Below are 22,985 nucleotides of genomic sequence, written 5' to 3'. Positions count from 1 at the left end.
CTTAAGCTGTTTGTCTGAACTTCTGGTGCCAAACAGCTGAATTTAGCTGAAATGACCCACAACCTTCATGCATTAAATTCACTAACAGCAATGATCAGCTGGGATTATGCTGTAGTAATTCAGAGCTTCAATTTTTCCTTCTTGCTTGCAGGAAGCATGATTACCATCAAAAGGAAAAAACCCCTCTGACACCAGCTATGCTGAGCAGCTGCAGTATGGAGCTTGGGAAAAACATTTTGTGAGGAAGATCACTGATCTGGAAGCAAACTCCAGATGTGCAGACGTGCATGGATACATTCTCTTCATAAAGAGTCTTCAAGATGGTTCCTCTGCCCTGGTAAGTCACTTCTCCCTGCTAGAGTTGCCTCCTTGTAAAAGGTGTGATGGAGTGAATAGAACATGCCAGATGGGAGGGACAAATATATTATACCTCTTTTTTTTCACCTCAGGCAGCCATTTGGTTTCTTCTTTCATCAGCCACATCCTTGAAAAATCTTCATTTGAAAGAAAAGAAGCTACAACTTTGAATGCATGTTGCAAGGATGTCATAGGTTTCTCCCAAGCACTTGTGAGGATGGTTCTGGATAAATCATCCCAGTTTCCTGTATTTATTCTCCCCAAGGGTGCAGTGAATCAGCATTCCTGGGTGCATGAAAACTGTCACCAAATGGCAAAAGAAAACAGCAACAGCAGCAGTGCCTGAACTGCAAAGGCAACCACCAGTTGTTAGTTCTTCAGGACTTGGTTGAGTGTCTAAGATATAAATGCTGGCAATTATTTTTTGATTTGGTTTTATGTTTGCTAGTTTTGGTTCTTTTGGAATGCTTCCAGTTTTTGGGAGACCCATGCAGTTTAGCAGAGTTGGGTAAGTATAACAGGTGATGCTCCTCTGGGCATTTTTGAAGCTCGTTGGCTCTTGCCAGGGCTGGGGAACAGGGTTGACATGGCACTGAGCATCTCCACACACAGTGCAGGTCCTCCTTGAAGGTGCATCAACAGCCTGGAAGAGCTGCTCCTCTCTTGCATGTGGGAGAGTGACCTTTTACAGGGCAGATATTGAATGGGACAAGGGGGAATTGTTTTAAATTAAGAGGAGAGATTTAGATCACAAAGAAATTATTGTGAGCGTGCTGAGGCACAGGTTGCCTGGAGAGGTTGTGGGTTCCTGGAAGTGTTCCAGGCCAGGTTGGATGGGGCTTGGAGCAATCTGGTTTAGTGGAAGGTGTCCCTGGCCATGGCAGGGGGATAGAACAAAATGACCTCTAAGGTCCCTTCCATTCCAAACCAATCTGTGATTCAGTGTTTCCATGCTTATCATTAAAATTTTAGGAAAGGAAAATGTTTTGACCAGATTTGTGCCAGATTCCAGATGATTTGTGTTCTCTAATTACATCCCCCATCCCATTAACCTCCTGTGCATCACAGCAAGCAGCCACTACAATACCAATGAAGATCTTTCCATGAAATATTAACGAGCTGGTTTTGTATTAGCTAGAGAGAACTGGGTTGGAATTGTTGCACCCACAGCTGGGCACCTTGACTGCAGCTCACACAGCAACTGGTGGTGGCTGCGTGTGCCAACAGTGTCACTGATGCACACAGATTTTCTGGGTGTTCCTGGCTATTTCTTGCCTTTTGCAGCTGAGGAATCATTTGCTGTGAGGGCTGGGTGGCTGTAGCACATCACCACAGGGCACAAGGCTTGTTTGCAGGACCTGAGCTCTCCATCCAGCCAGAAACATGGGTGGAGGAGTCCTGTGAGAGCCTTTGCAAAGGCTCAGAGGGATTTAGGTACTTTGTTTAATTAAACTGGAAAATGACCTCTGTGAGCCTTTGCTGGCAGTTTCTAGGCCATGACATGGTTATGGCTTCATTGGCAGGGGTTGGTCACTGCCAGAAAAGAGAGAGTTCTCTTAGACCTTTCTTAAAATTATTTTAAGTCTCAGAAGTCCAAACCATGGTAACAACTCGCTGGCAACCTCCCCTGGGAATCCTGCCCAGGCTATTTATTTAAAATAATATAAACATTTTTATTTATGTTATTACTGATCTGCTTATGATTAAATTGTGTCTTTGCATGGATGCATTTTTCATCATCATTTTAGATTAGACATGTACCAAAGTGCCTGAACTCTGGTGTGGATTGGACACACCACACAAAGAGGCTGGAGAGCTGTGAATTGTGAGTTGTTGCAGGTCTCAGTGAGGGCAGCACTGCCATCACTTGAAAACCTTCTCCTGCTTGGGGTGACATGAAATCCCCAGCAGTCTGGGTCATCTACAACAGGTTTGTCTTTCCATAGCTGTTATGTTTCTTTAATAAAGGATTTGAAAAAAAACAAATTATAATAATCAGTGGAACCTCTTGTAATGTTTCTGGCTTCTAAACTTTGTTCTGGAGAAGCTGGGATGTGTTTAGATGCCCTAAGAAATAACAACCCCAGAAAACAGCTTATTCTTGAGCTATTTTCAGTGGTTTGGGGGGTGGGATTGATCATGGCTCTATTTCTGCACTGCAGGTGCTGTCTGTGTTTCTCTCCTGCAGCATTGCCCCACCACAGTCAGGGCACAGACAGCAGCACTGCAGCATCTTTGGTCACATCCACACTGTGATGGGGGCTGAGCCGAGTGGGTTTTATTCCATCTGGCCTTTCCGGAGCGCGTCTCAGCAGACCGAGGGATTTTCCAGGCTGTGCTCACAGTTCAGTTCCATATTCACGTTTCATATTCGGACTTGTGGTGCCGTGCCACCATCTAGTGGTGACTGCACCGAGCCTGCCGGGGCTGCCCGCTTCACCCTGCTCTGCTTCTTCCCCTGGGGACATTTGGCAGAGATTTGAATACCCAGATTTTACAGGGGCTGTTTGATGTGCTTCTGTGGCTCCATGGCCCTGCTCCGCTTTGGGAAGTGCCAAAGGCGGAGGGGCTGGGAAAGGTGATGGGGAGAGCAAAGATGAGCAGTGCACACACACAGCCCTACTGGGGCTTCCAGACATTTATCTCCCAGGAAGGCTCAGCAGCATTTTCTGACCCCTGTGAGCAAAGCCAAGCGTTGATCCAGAGCACCTGTGCGAGGCTGGAGATCATCCTGTGCCCCCCTCGCTGCGGGAAAGGCGAATCAAATCTGCGCAGCGCTTCGGAGGAGCTGCCTTCTGCCCGGTGCAATGAAGAACAGCCCCAAAACTGCTTTCTTAGCCTGGAATTGCAGCTCCTCCAGCTGCCTTTTTTTTAAAAAAAAATTCCTCGGAGCCAGATGATGGTGAAAAGGGCTAAAAATCTGATGTAGACCACGAGAAAAGGCCTCCTGTGGTGTCATTGTTTGGCATTTGAGAGAGAGAGAGCAAGACTGGGGGGAGGGAGAGGTGTTGGACATGACTGACCCCACCTTGGGTGCCCCTCTTGTCTGGGGTGTGGACGTGAGACCTTTTGCCATGACCACTCTAAAAAAATCTCAAAATCTACAAAAGGAAGAGGAATTAAACATAACCCTTGTCACAGCTGTAAATGCTGCATGAATTATCACAGTAAATGAACCCCAGGTTTGGGCTTGCCCACTGTTTTATCGGGGCATCCAAGTATGCAAATTACTTTTCCAGATGGAAAGTGTTGAGGTGGCTCGTTACCTGATTAAAGGATGCTGGACCTGAATGCACTGCATGGTGCTCACTGAATAATCACAATAAGCAGGGATCTGCTTATTCAAACTTCAATCAGATGGGAAAGATTCAATTATCCTTTAAAGGGAACCTGGCCATGCTCTGCAGGATACAGCAGGGGAGTGTGTGCAAAAGAATTTCATGGAAAGGAGCAATTACTTTATCAATAAGACATGCAAAACAGAATTCACTCATCGATCCTGAATAGAAGCCCCAAAACTGAGCCCTTTAAAGAGGTGATACATAGACCAGGATGGATTTGGGCCTCAAGCAGGTTTAAATGAGTTTGATTAATTTCTGTGCAGTTATCAGCTGAAGTTTTGGTCCAGTGACTTCATGATATTTAGCCTTGGATAATGGATGTTGTAACAAGGATGTAGGACTTCGGCAGCAAGATCCCAATCCCACTTGATTACGTTGTAGAAATTGAATTGATTTTGAATCTGAAGATGCTGGTTCTTTGTCCTCCAGCATCTCTGCATGACATCAACTCAATGAAAAAAAGCACAGGGAAAAGCCAAACACTTTTTTTTATGCAAAAGAACACAGACATTTGAATTTAATAAATTATAAAATTAAAGATTCTAATTTGTATATACATTTTTAATATACAAGAAATGGCTATTTATTGCAATTTCTGTTCAGGCATATGTAAGTGAATGGAGGTTGCATATAGATATTCAGATGAACATAGCTAATACTGTGCATTGTAGGTGAGTAAATAAGACATTAAATGCATTATGTAATAAAATAAAACATAAAACCCTTTGAGTACTGGTAAAGCACCATTTCTAGAATTCTCAAAATATCTGAAAGCATTCTATGGAGGTGTTGTGAGACTCTAAATATTGAATGGATATATGAATATAAAAAGTGATGCATTCATAATAGATAACAGAAATTTTTAAAGAAATGATGGTGAAAAAAATGGCAGGTGACTGAAGCCAAAGAAAGCAGAATTTGTTTGGGATTTTTTTTTTTTTTTCATGAGAGGCTGTCACTTGGATTTTAAATTCAGACAGCAAGAAAAATGACAATTGAGAAAACTGTACTTGCATGGTTAGATCATGAACACATTGTTTCATGGGAGCACATTACTATCTCTGATCTCTGAGATGGTCTCTGCAGGAATATATTTGTTTATAAACCTGCTTTAGTTTCTGGGGATTAGGTTACATTAAAATATCACTTTCAGCTTGTTATGTCTGAAAATGCAGCACCTGTGAAACAGCAAACTGGTTACAGAAGATCCACTGTGATGGTGCTCTTGCCCAATTACAGCATTGCAGAGGAGATGAAACAGTTGTCCAAGTTCAACCAAACAAAAAAATGACCAAATTTTCCACTGCATGACATAGAAATGAGATCAGGTCAGGAGAGCAAACTCCCACCTTTTGTCTGGGGTTGCTTTTTCTTTATCCATAGAGCCCTGTGTTGTGTTTTCCAGTAGAAGTGATGTACCTGTTCTTGGGGAGCTGCTGAAAAAACCCACCTTCTGAACAACCCATGGCAGCTTGAAAAGAAGGCATCTTTCCTGCTCTGAAGAGACTTAACTTCCCCCCTTCTCATACAGGAAAAGTGTGAAGAGAAGGCAGCTGGTGGTTCTTGCTCCTTAAAGAGATGGTTCATCAGCCTCTCAATGTCCTCAGCAACATAGAGTGAAGTTTCAAGTAGTTTAGTGTTTCTCCCCAAAATAGCTAGAGAAATATTCAGGAGAATTTAAACCATTGAGAAACAAATCAAATTAAATCTCCCAAAAGTTGAGACTGAGAAGGGAACAAGCCCTTCCAAAATGCAGATGCCACCAGGCATTTCATGGGGTTCCTAATGAGCACTGGACCTAACATAGCACCAGCCTTCCAGAAGGCTGTTCCTGCTCCCTGAGGCAGCAGAACTTTCCACTTTATCTGGAAAAATGCTTTTTTGAGGTGTGGGTGCTGCCTCCTGTGGTATTTTTTCACACTGCCTGGTTGACTAAGCCTATTCCAGAACTAGGGCAGAACAGGATCTATTAGATGAGTTACCTCAGGGAATCAGAGCAATGGGTCTCAAAAAACTCCCAGAGGATAAGACTGGTACCCTCCAGGCAGCAAACTTTACCTCTCCATCTGCATAAATCCAGCTCCATCCCTTTCTATCTTTGGGTTTGAAAGGGTTTCTCCTAAGTTTCATATGCTTGGATGAGCTTCTAGTCTATGAAAAAGCTGGGGGTTGTGGTTTATTTTTATTGTCCACAGAGCTAAAAGGATATTAACTTGAAGGGGAAAAGATGAGTTTTATACTAACCACATCTGTGTAAAGGAAATATGGAAGGCAAGAAATACTATGACTACAGGCTGGGAGCCTGGCTACAGCTTGTGTCTCCCATGGCACTGCAGCTGGAATGATGTTGATTTAAACACGTCTTCCTTGCTTATAAATAGAATGGTGGGGTTTTTTTTTCCCCTTCAGTGCTCATTACTACGCTGCTGTTGTGCACAGACGTGACCTGAACCTACACTGTTATTAAAACTTGTCCCATCTGTAGGCAACCACAAATCCCTTGGCACGAGGCTCCCGGGGCTCGCCCGTGCGCTGTGGCCGTGTGATGGAGCAGGGCTGGGACAGGGCACTAAGGACAAGGGCTGCAGGAGATCATCACTCCATGTCCCAGGAGTGAAAGCCTGCAGTGGAACTCTTCCTGCTGTGCTGCCAAACTGCAGAGCCTGATTTTTACTTCTCCAAACCAGAACAGATTTTTGCTTCTGCCGCTTCCACATCTGCCGCCACGTCTGCTTGGCCCAGGAGATGTTTCCTAATGCTCTGGACTCCTAGCAGGCCTTTTGAGCTTCCCAGTTTTCGTGGTCTTCAGTGTGTCTGTCATCCCTGCGCTATCTGAGCTGTTCCAAGTGTATCACCTTGGTCCTGTGTGAGAAGGGGCACTTGATGCCACGGCACCAGCTGAAAATATTCATTCTCTGCTTGGGCGAGTATCTCCATGAAGAATTTTTCTTAGACCAGGTCTTGTGCTTCAAAAACTTCTGGCCACAGTTCAGGCCAAAGCAGTCCCACACATAGGTGCTGTAAAGCCTGAGGTTCCTGCAGGCTCTTGCCCCCTTTCCATCAGGAATGGCTCATTTGGAAGAAGAGACTGGGCAGTTCATTCAGTCGTGGCAGTCAAGGGCAGAAGGTAGGGTCACAGGGAGTTACATGTCCTTCACCTTGCAATACCTGTGAAGCTCTTCCCCAGCAGCAGGGACAGAGAAGAGCTCACACATTGCTGGGCATGCAGAACATTCCCAATAATTTTGTGCCTCTACATACGGGTTTATTGCTGGTGCTGCTTCAAGCCAGGACCAGCTCAGGCTGGAGGGTGAGATCTTCCTCTCAGACTGGAAAATCTGAACTTGGAGCCACCAGACATACCTAGTAAAGAGAGGATTTCAGGGAAGCCCCAGGCTCTGCAGGAGATTTACCAGCAAAGAAGAAACAAATGCAAGAATCCCAGCCAGGAAAAAAACTGCTCAGATGCTACCCACAGCAGGAACCAGTCCATGCTCCCTGTCTCAGCAGTGTTAGAGCCAAGCTGAGTTCATCTCCTGTTCTCCAACCAGGAATTCAAAATGACATATGAAAACCATGATGACCCTGAGGGGAAAAAAAGTACTCAAAGGGTTGTCAGAAAACATCTTAGAAGTTTTCTAGCAGACCTGGTGCTGTGATACATGTGTGTGTGTGTGTTTGTTCATGTAAGGGCACAGCAAACAGTTGTTCACTTCTGCACCAATAAAGCTGTCCTAAGGAAAGGAAGATAATACAAGATTAATTCCTCAAAAATAACTGCATCCTATGTGGGGAAAAAAAAAAAAAAGAGCTTGTCTTAACAAAGCACCAAAGAAAAGACAACAAGAATCCAGTCATCTTTAAGTAAAACAGAATGTGGGTAGAAAAAAAATCAGACCAATAAAAAAGCACCAACCAATAAGGATCACTGAGGCCATTGCATTACAGGAACTTAAAGACTATAAAAATCATGGATAATTGTAAACAGAAAGACTAGGATGTTGTCAGTCCAAGTTGGCCAGATCTACCCTACTAAATGTCTTGCATGTATCCAAAAGTTTAGGAGAATCCTTTGAAATTGTTTATGGAAGTATGTAAACTACTGTTCGTCAGTTTTTAATTTACACATAAATATATGGCTACAGAATTTTCTCTGTATTTTCTTACACAGTCCTGGTCCAGGAAGCTACGTGAGCCCATGCTGAGCTGTGACCACAGAGGCAGCTCTGCCAAGGTCAGCCAAACCGAGCCTGGCATGGCCTGAGAACCTTCCCAGAGCGGGCTGTGTCAGTGCCAGGGTTGTGCAAGGCACAGAAGCATCACAGGAGTGCTCACCCCCTGCTTGTCAGAGTTAAAGGGATCTATTATGTCTTGGGACTGCTTTCTTCCAGACTAAGTGTGACTCCCATTACTATTCCCAAGCAGTTTTACACAGGCATAGAAGACTTGAGAGAGCCTGTAGCTGAGAAACCTGCTAACCTGACCTAAGTAATGTGGTTTGTTTGGATTCTGTGGACACTGTAGGGATATTGCACTAATACTCTGCCATACCCTGCATACCTAACCTAGCCATCAAAGTGTTCAGATTAGCACTTATGAAACAATCTGTCATTCCCATTTATAGTAGGCTTGAGAATTTGGTATCTCGGCCATAGCACCACTTTGATTTTCCCCCATTTTTAGTCTCTACAATGGCCAATACTATGATGTTGGTAACATCTCTATAAGAGAAAAATGTTGTTTGCTCCATATTTCCATTTTAGTTTATTTTCCTAAGAGTCTCTCTTTTCATTTTCTCAGCGATCAGCTCCTGAATTCTTTGATTCCTTGTCCTTTCATAAGGCCTCCTCCGTGTAATGATGTTGTGCTGTGGTACCTCGTTATCCAACCCATCAACTTTATAGGGAACATCCACTGCATTGATTTCTGGGTGCTCCTCAGTTGCATTGGAAGGGGGTGGACGTGTTTTGGAAAGCAGAGGAGGGCTGGTGGCAGACTGTGTGGTGGACACTCCCACGGGAGGGCTGAGGGTTGTCAGGAGCTCCTCCTCAATGACATTATTCTTATTTACATTGGCATTGGTTACATTGCTGTCCTCTGTCACGTTGCTGTACGTGTTGCAGGACTTGCAACACAGCTTATTGTACCCAGGAATGGAGCAGTAACGGGAGAGAACTTCCATGCGACAAAACATTGACTTGTCTCCTTGACAATGATCTTCTGAAAGAGAAAAAGGGAACAGATAAATAAGGAGCATCTTTACATTAATCAGAAAAAGAAACACAGCTGAAGCTTTGGCAGTGGGCAGAGGGTTTGATATTTAAAGTGGGATGGGAAACTGGCAAATGAGCCTTCTATAAGCAGAAGCAGGTTTATATTCAACCTAAAAGTTAACTCACTTCAAGAGCTGCAAAAGCTGATCTGAACTGTTTGCACCAGCCCCATCCAAGCTCTAGACCATCACACTCAAATTTTTGACTTCACGTCCTGGAAGCACTACCCTGAAGACCATGAAGCCACAATGAATTGTGTTACTGACTTGGTTTAAACTTCAAAACACACTGATTGTACTGTCTTGTTGCTAAAACTACATTGAACTCCCACAAAGTCATCAAGTTTTATATTAAGAAATCTATTTTTTCCCTCTTTGCTCCTTTTAATGCTTTTCTGCAGTCAAACAGTGACAAACCACGGTCAGGGGTAACATGTTTTTCTGGACTGTCTCAGGAAAGTCAAGTCCTGTTTTAATGTGTACCATGTAACTCTCAGAATTAATCCATCTCCACTAATTGGAGCGACACTGTTGCCAGGTACCTCTACTCTGAAAACAGCAGTGTTTTCTCTCTTGTTTGAGAGAAAAGTGGTGCATTTACCATGAGGCTTTTCTACTCCTCCTAGAAGAGAGCTGGTATTTTTGGAACAACAAACTCCAGTGCAGTGGAGCTAAGCCAGTCCATTAATGACTGTGAGACTCGGGGAAAAGTCCTGATTTTTGTGTCAATGACTATAATGAAAGAGAGAGAATGATAATTGATAAGCTTTAAGCAGTCAAAAGCTGTTACAACAATCTGAACTCTAATAAAGGTGTTATGGCAGATCCTGATCTTGCTGAAATGCAGGTGGCAAATTGTAGGCAGAGGTTAATACCTCTGTGGTCAAATCTGGGGAAGTGGTCAAAGTGTTCCTCCCTGAGAAACATAAACAGAAACCTTCTCAGAGATTCCCCAAGCCCTTGTGATTTATACTCAGGAGTGGCAGAGGTCTACATGAACTGGTGTTAAATGGTTGGTGAGGGTCTAGCAGGCTCCTTGGAGAGAGATTTGCCTGACAGACACCCCTCAGCTCCTGTTCCTCCAGGATGAAGTAATGGAGCCAGGCACTGCAGTGAAGGAAAAATCCCAACATGCAGCCCATGCTGAGAGAGGAGTCAGAGGGTTTGTAGGAGAGGAGAGGGCTGAAGAGAAAAGCAGACTGACCAACACTTGGCATCATCAATAACAAAACATCTTCTCTGTGACCAAAGTGCTGAGACAGAGATAAAATCACTTGTCTCTTTCCCCCTGCTCTTACTACATTTCCACCTACTCTTACAGTAAAGGGTGAGTAACTCCAATTACTCGCCTTTATTTGGAGTGCATCCGATGGCAGACAGTGCTCTCAGCCTGGTCTGGAGCTCACATTTCCCCCTCCTGCTACGAGCACTGGCTTGTGTCAGCACCCTCACAGCAAAAGAGAGAAGCAGAGCAGGTTCAGCGATACCAAGGGGGTTTGGAAAGCAGAGGTGCCACCTCTTCACTCATCCATGTTAACAAAACAGGGCATCGTGGGTGTTTCATTGGCAAACATATCAGTCTAAAATAACTAATGGCTGGTGCTGCTGCTTTAAAATACTAGTGCTGGCTGAGGCAAGGGAAAACACCTCCTGTACTTTGTATCTGTGCCCTGATTGTTGCTTTAGTTGAAGAAAAGCAAAATTTTAGTTCCTACTTTAGAATGTGTCAGGTAATTTTCATATTTTTTAAATGCTAAAATGAAATACTGCTGGAGATTAGGAATGACTCCTTCTTTAGGAGCCTGAGAATAGTACCTTGGTTTTTGTGAGATTTTCAAACCAGCCTTTAAGAGCTGGAACTGCTCATACCTGCACGCACAGTTCCATACAAAGGCCTGCAAATACAATTTATATAAATGCCTATACAATTTATATATATTTTTACCTACTCCGTAAGAGTCCCCTTTGAACATCTTGCCTTGTGATGCATGATCCTTATGCATGTTCCTCCAAATGGCTTCCATAATAAAAGCCAACAGGTATAATATTTAAATGTGGTTTTAACAAGGCAGGTCTGTTCTTGCCTTTGTAAGAATCAATAACAGCACCTTTAGAAAAATGCCTTTTTTCCTAACAAAAATATGCAATGTCAAGCTTAACAATACATGGAAATAAAACTGCATTATGTAATAAGTTAAGTGACATCTAGTAAGTTATATAAATAAACTCTGCAACTTCTCAATGCCAGAATAAAATTTTGATCCTCTATCCAAACCAAAATATCCAGATTTGCTGAACTTTTATTTATTTTTACTTGCAGTATGCATGACAGACTGGAAGTATATATTCAAAACATCAGTAAGAAAAAAATAAATCAGTTTCACAGTCACTTTGGTACACATTAGTCTCATAAAAAAATATTGAAAAGCAAACTGAATTGGCACATCTTTAATATTATGTTAAATACATACAAAACACTAATAAAATATCCCTGATAAACCAAAGTGCATATAGACATAGTGCACAATGCCCAGATACCTTATTGCACCATTCTCTATAGCCACCCATCTCTTGAAACATCACTAAACATTGTCTATTTAAAGGTAACAGTCATGAATATATTTATACAGTTAAACACCAATTATTTTACATAACAGTATTCAGTGCCAGATACGTGTCTTTGCTTTTTCACCTTGTCATGTAAATTGTTAACATGTTTCAGGAAATATTAACAGCAAAATTTAAATATGTGATCACATGATAATGACAAGTTTGAAGTGCTACACTGTTGACGACCCAAAGATTCAAAAATGCCACTTTTCCAAAAAATATGATCAAAGCAATAAGGTAGTAATTTGCTCCAAGACTGCAGTTTTACATTTCTACTATTGGTACTGACTGTCACAAAGAAGTTTATGACTTGTGAATTCCAAATCTTCAACACAAACACGGAAGGTGAAGCACGAATTCCAGTTAAATTTCAGTAAGTCAGGCCACAATCCTGTCTCAATGAAGATATGGATATGCACTGTGCAAATCAACCTCCAATTAAATTTACTGCCTTCCAATAGTTAGCGTTCAAGTAAAAACACTCCATATGAAGATTAACTCAAGGTACCAGTGTACTGTTCATATTTAAAGCTGGATCTGGTAAATCAATGCCATTTACATTTCAACATTAAGGCATTTTTCTAAAATTCATCTTCTAAGCAAAAAAAGCAATAAAAATTGAGGTAATTCTGTAGTAGTTCACACTGTTATGTTTGCCAGTTGACACATCTAAGAGCACACACACACACACACACACGCACACACACAGCCGCACCAGTCAAGTCAGACATGCACATGGTGAAAAAAGACCAGAGATGTAATGAGTATAAACAGCTCCATGCTGAGCAGCTGGAGACATCCTAGTCAATGAAAACATCATATTGCCTCCGCCACGTTAAGAAAAACACCACCACCTTCACCATGGACCATGCCTGTTCTGCTTTGGGTTTGCTTCTGAAGTGAGAATGCGCAAAACTGGCAAAAATTGTGCGATGGAAAAAATGAACGCGGCTTTTCTCGAGAAAAAACCCACCAAGCGACCACCGGGAGTCTGGAGACAGCAACGGCATCAGAGCAGCATGGAAAGTACAGACAGAAACTCAGCTTCTGCTCCCCAGTGAGCCCTCCCCGGGTCACAAACATAAAGGTGAGGGTCAGGAATAAAAAATGAGCAGTGAGGGTGAGGAAAGCAAGAGCACCACAAAGGAAAATGGAATGAAAAAATTCTTCCACTCATCAGACTACCCTGTCAGCGAACTGAAACCAGAGAGTTACGAGATTTCGGGTTTTTAGATAAAGGAGAACTTTAGCACTACAAGGTGTCATTATTGTGATGTGATCACATTCACAATAAGTTCTCAGTTTTGCTATCAAACTGAACATCAGGAACCAGTAAGAGCCTTTTTTCACCACCACCAAGCAACAAGCAAACCGATCCCAGCTCCCTTTTGGAGGACTGCAACATACTGTGGAGATCCAACTTCACACATCCAACACTTCAAGACCTCCACCACCAGCGCTACGCAAGCTCCAGAGAAGAAAGACACCGAGCACCGAGTGCCTGGTGTGAAAAAACAGATTCAGCCCAAGATTTAAACTTGGCAAAGTCAAGGGAACTTTCCGCATAGAGAGAAGAAGAGAGCAAAAGGCAAAGTCCACATTCGATGTGGCATGCATTTAAGGGCAAAGGCAGAGTTATAAATGGGTCTTTTACTTGAAGATATTTTCTGGATGGGGTAGTCTGGATCGGGTCTTGACAGCCATTGTATCATGTAGGTTTTCTTTGAAGGATCAGAAACGTTTCCTTGAATAGAGGAAAAAAAAAGATGCAACACAACATATGTTAGGCAGCATTAAATTGTTGCCCCGTCAGAAGGAGACAAGCTCAGAGAGAGAGTGAGCTCCAGTTGTGAGGGAGCCCAGGGAAGGATTACAACCAAGCTGTGCGATTTTGGGCAAAGGGTGCTGTTTGGGGAAGTTGCTACAACTCGTGCCCAGCACTTCACAGCCAACATTAAGACAGCCCAAGGGCCAGTTCTCCAACAGCACTTCTCATGGCAGTGTCACACATCCCCAGAGACGTGCAGTCTGGCTTAGTTACAGTACCTCATTAAAATCTTTGTATTGGAGACTATAATTGACAGCTTGCTTCTAATTAATTAGAAATCAAAAGCTACCCTGAGAAACACATCAGGAAAAAAAGAAAAATATGAGTTACTTAATAATAGGAATATGTGAAATGATCTCACAAGTATCATTTGCAAACAGCTGAACAGCTAACAAGGATAAAGACCTTATTGCCCTGGATTAAGCAGGAACAAATTAATTACAGCTTCTAAAAACTGAGTTAGATAGCCCCTGCAGATAACTTGTGTTTGACAGAATGTAAAAGAAGCCTGGAACTGTTGGTGGAGGTGGGGAAAGCAAAGAGGCATCTTTGGTTAGCCACAGCCCAGCAGCCCCTTGCCAAGCCCCACAGGTCTCAGGGGTGCAGGGCTGGACTCAGGCACTGCTCCTCTCCCAGGGCACCTGCTGGCCACATCCAGCCATCAGCACTGTGCTGAGGTCTGCCCCAGACCCTCAGGCTGTCCTGGGACCAGCAGTTCTCCCCAGCAGGAGAAGAGTGCCCAAGAATCCCATCAGCCACACAGCAGCCCCACATTTGGAATTCCACTCAAAACAGGGACCATGGAGAAGTGCCCCCCCAGGCAGACGTAGCACACAAGTATCAATTCAATGAAGGCACTGCAAATAAATAAATAAATTTTTTTTCAACAAGTAATAGAAGCCATCAAAGACTAGCCCTTACTGGGACATGGAGGTAGTCTGCAAATCCTGACGTTCTCTGGTTTATTCTCCTTGCAAAGGCCGATGGCGTTGTCCCTGGTCCGGCACAGGACCGGGCGATCCTGGGTGCCATTGCCACAGCTGACAGAGCACTGAAAGGACAGGCAGCAGTTACACCCCAGCCACCCTCTGGAAACAACAGATTAGAAATTAGCTTTTCAATTTTAAATTGCCCTTGATTTGAGCTGATGTGGTATGTTATTTGGGCCACTTCAGTACCTAGAGTAACAAAGCAAGAAGGAGAGCCACTGCTTCTTGTGGTGCACCAGCAATTGTGAAATACTCCAAGAATGAGCTGTGGTCTGAACAATAAACAAACATATACATGCCAGCCATCTATTCACAAAGCCATCTATTCACAAATACAGTGCTAGCATGTCATGCTCATTCCACACAATCAGAAATTAGCTGTTTGAGACCTGCAGAAAGAGACTGACCTGTGACCAGGGTCCTATTCTCCACTGTGCCGGGCACAGCTCCCTGTTGCAGGGCCTCCTGCCCTCTGGGCGGTCGTTGTTGCAGTACTTGGTGTGGACAGAGCGATTTGTGTTGTCGTGCAGGGGCTGGATGCAGCGCACAGACCGGACCTGATATCCTGTCTTCCCACAAGATTTGCTGCAAGGCTCCCATTCTCCTGTAACCCATCTGCGTTGGTGAAAAGAGCGTGAGCAGAGTAAAATTCAAACTGTTGATCTGTAACTCTTAAACATAGGTTTAACATGATGTTAATACTAGTTCTAATATGGAAAAAAGGAGGAGATATGAAAAAAAAACCATAAACAGTTATGGTGAGAGTTATTTTAGTGGCCCTGAAATATCATTAAGAAGACCCAGATCTTCAATATTACTCTTTCTCATTATCTCCAAGATAAGCATTACTCTTTGCTGTATTTGCTTTGATTTTAAGCTGCCCTTTCCAAGACTGCACATAAAATATGGTCACTATTATGTCAAAAGCAGCCACCCAAGGGTGCTGCTGAGCTTCCTGGGTCTGGGTGCATGAGATGTGCCTTGTCTCATCATGAAGCATGAACCAGCTGGTTCCCATACGAGTGAAGCCAAAACATGTGGGCTAGAAATGCAGCTCCTGCCTGGCCCACACCTGGGCACTCCATATATTCCTGACCATGTTAGACTCAATCTGCTGAAGCACTGGCAAACCCAGTGCTGTGAGTGCTGAGTTGGGACACATCAGGGTCCTCATCATCATAAATGTTTGGTTTGGGGGAAAGCGACATTCTACTGAAAACCAGAAAGTTTGAGTTCCTAATTTCTAAATCAGTTTGGCCACTGAGAAATGAAATCTACAGTTTGTTATGTGGTGCAGTTGAAACCCTCACTGATCACCCAAACCAACTCAGGAATTGTAGCTACAAATTATAAAGAACTTAGAGAAGAGTGACAGGGACAGACAGCACCAAAGGAAATTTACCTAGACTACTGAAAGCTTGGTTATAATCAAGGGAAGACATACAGCAGTCTATAAATATTTACAGAGTGCAGAGATCTGCAAGATGGAAATACTGTTCCATGTAAACAGTATTTATGGGATAAACTTATCCAAAAAATATACGTAATCTGGAGAAACACCCTGAGCTTGAAGGAATTGTCCTAAAGTACTCATAAAATCCCTTTTGACCATTTGAAAATGGTCAAAAAATAGTAAAAGGCACTGCAGTACACATTCCAGTTAAACAGAAAGTAACAATTTCTCCCTGCTTTCTTTTTGTAACCTACAGAAATCACACAGCTGTGAAGAAAGGCAAGAGCTGTGGAGCCATGAATCCTGAGGTGACTTCTGAGACAAAGATGAGTTTTTCCCCAAAGTTAAGAAGCAGCATATTAGTATAGTGGGTGTCACAGAGCTTTGTAAAACCCCTTAATAATTGCCTCTCCTATGTACAAGAGCAAAACGCCTGGATGACATTCTATGGAAACAGAGCTAACTGAAACTTCAGGGTTCCAAGCACAATTTAGGATCCTATTGAGTCTTTGTGGTACCTAGGCCCAATTATATTTGCAGCTGAAAGGAGGATACAGACTTTTCCAGAGAGCCTGACATGCAGTTAGGTCATTACAAACAAACGTTCAACCCTGACCCATGCAGAGTTTATGGGGTACAGTTTCTTGCCTTTTCTCTCTTTCAAATATTTTTTTTTTTAAAGGAAGTTAGGAAATACTGTGTGGTATGTTCTATTTATTTGCTGTTATTCCTGGAACCTATACTTGGTCCCCAGAGATAAAAGCTAGGATCAACATACTCCTTTGTTGTTGCAGTAGTAGCATAAAGAATATATTAGTCCTACATGTGGCAGGAATAATCTGCTGACAGTAAAAAAAAAAACACCTGTAAAATGTGAGTTAAAATATTTATAACACTTGACTATGTAGAGCAGAAATGGAGGTACGACAGGCATTTCATGCTGTACAGGTGCAGCCAGAGAAATCTAACAGGTCAAATACTTTCCCTGTGTTTAAATGTCCAAAAATATCCTGTGAGCTTTATGAAGATTTGGATTTGAGAGACTGGATGACACTGGTTGTCTTCTGTAGCACTCTATACATTTGTTCTGACATGGCTAACTCACACTGTGTAAAATCTGCTGGTATAAATTGAGTTTATGTCTATTTTGTATCACCTCAAGATGGCCTGAACACAAAAGTCTGGGTCAAGACAGCACTTCTTTTCTAATCCAACTCATTCCATAAGTCACAGGAACCAACAATCACAGAAAGAATATTTCTATGAGCAGAACAGAGCATGAGATCCCCACAGTCCTGGGTGTCTGTATTGGCCATGAAGGTGAAGCTAAAGCCACCTTCCTTGTGGTGCCAGTGCTGGCTGGCTGTGATGCCCCTGCTCCTCCAGGGAGCAGGGCAGGGGCCAGGGATGCTTACATGGGCTGGGAGCACTCCTGGAGGTTGCACACCCTGCGGATGGGTTTGGGCTTCTGGATCAGCTCGCAGTAGCTGCGATGAACCATCTTGTGGTCCGTCTTCCTGCGGCAGCCGTACTTGGTGAACTGGTAACCTGGGGAAAGACACTGCTCTTACTCTCAGAACCTGCAGATCTCACAGAGGGCTCGAGTTTCAGATGACCTGCACAAATTCTGTCAAGGGTTGTAGCAGGAACTGCAGATGAACATTGCTACCAAAGGAGGAGTAAGCTGCACCAAATAAACACTTGCAACTCAAATTTAATACCCATAATTGCTCACCCCTATATTTTTCACTCCTTTACTCACAGAATCACAAGGTTGGAAGAGACCTTTAGGATCATCGAGTCCAACCCAGCCCTAACATCTCAACAAAACCATGGCACTGAGTGCCACATCCAGTCTTTTTTTGAATACATCCAGGGATGGTGACTCCACCACCTCCCTGGGCAGACAACTCCAGTACTTTATCACTCTTTCTGTAAAAAACCTTTTCCTAATATCCAACCTATGTTTCCCTTGGTGCAGCTTGAGACTGTCCTCTGTTCTGTCAGTTGCTGCCTGAATAAAGAGACCGACCCCACCTGACTACAGCCACCCTTCAGGGAGCTGTAGAGAGTGACAAGGTCACCTCTGAGTCTCCTTTTCTCCAGGCTAAACAACCCCAGCTCCCTCAGCTGTTCCTCACAGGGTTTGTGTTCCCAGCCCCTCACCAGCCTTGTTGCCCTTCTCTGGACCTGCTCAAGTGTCTCAATGTCCTTCCCAAATTGAGGGGCCAGAACTGGACACAGCACTCGAGGTGTGGCCTCACCATGAAAATGAAAATAACATTTAAATAATATTTAATGAAAATAAAAGCCAGATCCAGCATCTCAAAAGCATCCTGCAAACCCGTTCCAGCCACAATACAATGCTGCAACCTGACCATCAGCCTGGGGAACAGCATCAGTGTTCACATCTGGCCCCAAAAAGGAGTCTGACATTGCAAAGGCCACATCACTGGAAGCAGATTTACAAAGGGCCGCCCCATGGCACCTTGAGGTTTGGCACCTTCACTTGGAGGTGCCTCATCTTGGAGACCCTCATCCAAATCTTGCACATTTGTCCAATATTTCAGTTCCATAACTACAAATCAGAAATTAATCAGCCCAGATCTGCCCCCAAACTCTTTAAGTCAGATTTTGACCCCATTCACTGTTTATTTATCTATTACTTATGTAAAACTCCTCCCATACTCTGGTCTCCCTAACGTCTCATGGTAATGAAGGAATTTTGAATGATCTGTGGTTTTGTTTTTACCTCCTCCACAAGGTTTTGAACACTGGGACCATTTCTTCAAAGCCCATTCATATGACACTGAGTCCTCTTCCAAAACATTATTGTTATCTACATTCAAGGAATCTTCATGGATCATGTACTTGTAAGTCAAAGATATCTTGGCACCACCATGAGGAATCACCTAAGAAGCAAAGCAGACACAGCGTAAAAAGATATGAAAGACTGATACCAGGAGTTCTGTGAGATGATGTGAAATAATGATCATGGCTCACATATAAAAACATCCCTGGAGGGATTTCAACCTTTTAGCTGCACTCAATGCATTTTTTCCCTGATGAGAAAGTATCTCCATCCTTATGAGACAGTTTCTAAACTGCATATTAAGAATGACTGTTGTTGATTTAGGCTTATTTTCCTTGCCAGCATTGGACTGACATCATGATACTACATTTTTTCCATATCACATCACAAAGGAAGGAAATTTTGTACTGAAATGATAACTGATAGTTCCACTAAAAGACAAAGCAAATTCAACTGCAGAACTAAGTGGAAGTGGCAAAGAAAATTGCGTGTATTTCTGATAAAACACAAATATTCCTATGATAATCCTGGAGTTCTGCAAAGCTTTTTACTTAATTTTGACAGAAATATAAAATACTTAGAAAGAGGTTTTGTTATCACACTGCACTATGACAAATGCAAGAAAATGGAACTCAGTGTGAACAAAGTGTAAAATATTGGTCCTTTGGAAATACAATATTTATTCTTTCTTTGAAGTTCAGCTGCTGTAGATCAACACATTAGAGTTGTTTTCAGAGGGATTCTAAATCAACTTACCCCTGCTAATTGAAGTCTATTGTTTGCTAGTTTGTAATGAAAAAAGAATATATTTGGGTGGTTTTGGGAACTGTGGAACTGGTTTTGCCCTGAAAGAGTGAGCCAGGAAGCACAGGAATCTTGCATCTGCCTTTGCAGGATACATTTTCAAAACATGGATGGGAGAAGGAGCTATTAGATCTAGCTGATACGATCCACTTTTTTTGTTTTGTGCTCACATGGAAGATAGGATAAGTAAGCTTTACTCAGTGGCTGCTTGCTATGCCATCCACAGGAAATAATCAGGACAGCTGGTTCCTCAACACATAATCCTGAATTATAACAGCTCTCATACAGAGCAATGAACTGGGAGAAAGGAATTAAAATACATCTTCCATTGTCTTGTAATTGAAGCAGATGTCTTCTTGTAACTCACAAGAGGAATCTGAATGATATGCTAGCCCATTATGGCTCTGTGGAAGGTGGTTTCCATTTGACTTACCAGAATAACAATTCCATTACGCAGCGGCCCCATGGTCTGCACCGTTTCTCTATCGTCGTCATTCCGATATTCCCACTCCACACCCATGTCAATAAATACTTTGGAGTCTGGCACATAGTTGTCTTCACTTAGAATTAATTTCCCTGTTTCACGATTTTTAATAGCTGGGAACAACACAAGGAAAGTGAATATAAGAGGTTAGTTTCTCATCTCCAGTTTTGTTTTGCTTGTGTCCCAGTGGACAAAGCTGAAAAGGCCAGTGTGCATTTTCCTCTGCTCCCTCACAGGTTTGGAAAGACTTTTCAGGTGTTTCACTGAGCTGTCAATGCTTTTCTGCTCAGCTCCTGGAACATTGTCCTTTTTTTCCCTTTTTCATAGCCTGCCTTGCCAGAGAAATGAGGCTGCACTGTAGGGGTCCAGCTGCCTGCTCCCATATAACAACTTCTGAATCCACTGGCCAAACCCGAGCCAATTTGAGAGCCAGTGGGGGTCCCAGAGCTATTCAGCTCTTTCATATGTTGTAAGGCAGCTCAAGGGGCTGTTACTGCTCCATCAGAGAAAGGCTACTGAGCTAACCCCCAGCGGGTCCCCCCAGTGAGAGAGAGACAGTAGAAACAGCATTAATTCTCCTGCTCAGATCCAGTCCTGACACCAACCCTGTTAAGCTCCCGCTGCTCTGCAGGCACCTGCCACTGCACACAGAGGCTGGTTCCTCTCTTAGCTCTCACAGTGCTCCATCCTTCACCTCGAGAGACTTCAGCCACCTTTGTATGAGGACAGGTTTTCACCTGAGATGGAACATTTGTCCTCCTCATTAGAAGAAGCAGGGACTAGTTAGGTAACAACAGATTTTAACTCCATTTTCTCTCTGGCAGCTACCTGAGCATCCTGCTCCCTCAGCAGTGGCCTCGACAGCGAGCCAGCTGTCCCTGTGCACAGCATACATCCCACTTGGACAGAACTTGGTCAGAATGAGGATTGCTCCCTGATCCACAGGGCCAGCCTGCCCTGAGCAGCAAGGGAAGCATTCACTAGGGAGAAGATGGGAGGACTCACACTATAATTAGCAGACTATTCAATGTGAATCTACTTCCAATTAATAGCAGCCTACTAGTCAGTGCTTAGCATTGATTACAGGGCTTGGGGAGGAGTGGATTTCCATTACCTCCTAAACTGCTAGATTGATTTGGCAGCCTCATGTCAATACTGTTAGCAGCGGGGCAGAATCTGGAACAGATCTGGATATAGCTGGGAAATTACTGAGGGTGGGAAGCAAAAGAGATGCATACAGACCCTAGAATGGTTTGGGTTGAAAGGGACTTTGAAGATCATCTACTTCCAACCCCCAAATATAATGCACTGCCATCCATGAAGTAACTGAGTGTTTCTTCCAGCAGCTTTCACACATGCACATATCAACACAGAGATCTGGCTGGGACATCCTGATATACAGCACAGGGAAATCAAATTGCCAAACAACTTTCCTAATTTAACATACTTAGAGGAAGTACATGGTGTGGGTGGGTAATGGGTAAACAAATGTATAAACACATTGTCAGCCTCCAGAGACAAAAATAAACGCCAGAAAAAAATTATTTTGACTGAAAATTTCCCTACTTGTTACTTACCAAGATGATGAGCGGTGGCATCTGTTTCCTGTATAAGTAAATGTCTTGCACCAGCAGGAATTTCAAACATCTTAACGTACCCTATAATGAGGGTTTTGAAAAGATAGTTATGGATTAATATGCCACAAATAGGGAGGTTTGTCTTAGGTTTTTAAATAAATCTTATTTTCTGAAGGCAGGGTGTATTAAAAAAGATGAACCGATTCAGCATTATTCCCATTCTCATTTTTATGCCAGAACATAACAGGGACAAAGGGCTTTGGGTCAGAGGAAAGACACCTGAAGTATCATCAACAGACTTCACTTCAGACTGAAATAGGCCTTGAATGCCATTTGTACTCACAGAGACCACACAAGCTCCTGCCTGACAGTGCCTGATGATGACACATTATTGCAGCACTGGAGTGACAGAGCAGCTGGGTGACATCAGCAGCACAAGTCCACAGCTCTCCAACAAAGAGCAGGGAACCCTTCTCCTACACATGCACAGGCCTTGGTATCAGCAGCTCTAACTGCTTACTGGACAGAAGTCTTATTTCAAATTATAAACACATCTGGAAGTAAGTCCAGATTGTTTACTGGAATTAATGATGCTGCAAATGATTTTAAATTGTCCTGGTACTTTCCATTAAACATAAGAGATCAAGAAAAAATACCCTGAATTCCCCAGGAGAAACCACATTGGATGTACTGACCTTGCTTTTTTGGTACTCTTGAAAATGTTCTTTTCACCACTTTGCAGTGGGAATTATCTCCTCCACAGACACCACACTTATCTTCCTGCTTCGTGGAACCAATGACCCTGTCACACCCAACTTTCTGTGCACAAAACAGAGAAACAGTCATTCTTATTTATCCACTCTTCATTTCAAATGAAGATGTACATTTCAAAACTTTACATGCCAATCTCTAGATTCTGCTTCAGCAAAGCAGCCCACCTCAGTATTCTCCTGGAAGATCAACAGCTAAACAGATTTTAATACTTCCAGTTCCTATAATAGCTGACAGCTGGGTGACTATGTTTTTATATTATGCTTCACAGTGGTTCTCTTACTGAAGGAAAGCAGCATGGTTAAGGAAAAGCTCTTAAGCCTCAACTTATCTTAAGACAGATACTTAAATTCCAGGAAAATCTAGGCATCTGTATGGGGATAAGCAGCTCCACCAGTGTTCTGCTAGTCAGAGACTAATTCCTTTGAAAGATGACCTGCAGCAGATCCCAACTTAGAGGAACTGTCATTGATTTTTTAAAAATAGCATGATCAAATTCCAAGAGAATGCACATCAGCCATAACCTAACACCACTTTCCTTGAAAGCTGCTGTGCATTCGTATTCCATTGTACATTCCACCCCCTCTAAACCTCAGCAGGGAGAGCTTTCCTTGAAAGCTAATTGTAATAATTCATCTTAAAATACTGCATGAAATATTACTTGTGTAGGTAGGTGCTTTTGGAATC

At 43.0% G+C, this 22,985-nt stretch overlaps 1 protein-coding gene across 1 annotated transcript in view; it reads right to left on the bottom strand.

The window, feature by feature from the left end:
• Nucleotides 1–4,265: 4,265 nt before the first annotated feature.
• ADAMTS2 (ADAM metallopeptidase with thrombospondin type 1 motif 2) overlaps nt 4,266–22,985 on the bottom strand; it is a gene marked incomplete at its 5' end in the record, with an annotated part of 174,435 nt that continues 155,715 nt past the window's right edge. Inside the window, 9 exons of the mRNA XM_015641485.2 lie at nt 4,266–8,918; nt 13,235–13,324; nt 14,330–14,459; nt 14,805–15,012; nt 17,266–17,398; nt 18,603–18,762; nt 19,900–20,063; nt 21,528–21,608; nt 22,223–22,346. Of these exons, the coding sequence (XP_015496971.1) occupies nt 8,458–8,918; nt 13,235–13,324; nt 14,330–14,459; nt 14,805–15,012; nt 17,266–17,398; nt 18,603–18,762; nt 19,900–20,063; nt 21,528–21,608; nt 22,223–22,346 (1,551 nt within the window). The remainder of the gene's footprint in view (nt 8,919–13,234; nt 13,325–14,329; nt 14,460–14,804; nt 15,013–17,265; nt 17,399–18,602; nt 18,763–19,899; nt 20,064–21,527; nt 21,609–22,222; nt 22,347–22,985) is intronic.

This window comes from Parus major, chromosome 13, assembly GCF_001522545.3.
Source record: "Parus major isolate Abel chromosome 13, Parus_major1.1, whole genome shotgun sequence".
NCBI classification, from domain to species: Eukaryota; Metazoa; Chordata; class Aves; order Passeriformes; family Paridae; genus Parus; species Parus major.
Note: the sequence above shows the minus strand (reverse complement) of the source record. Positions and strands in the feature narration are given on the sequence as shown.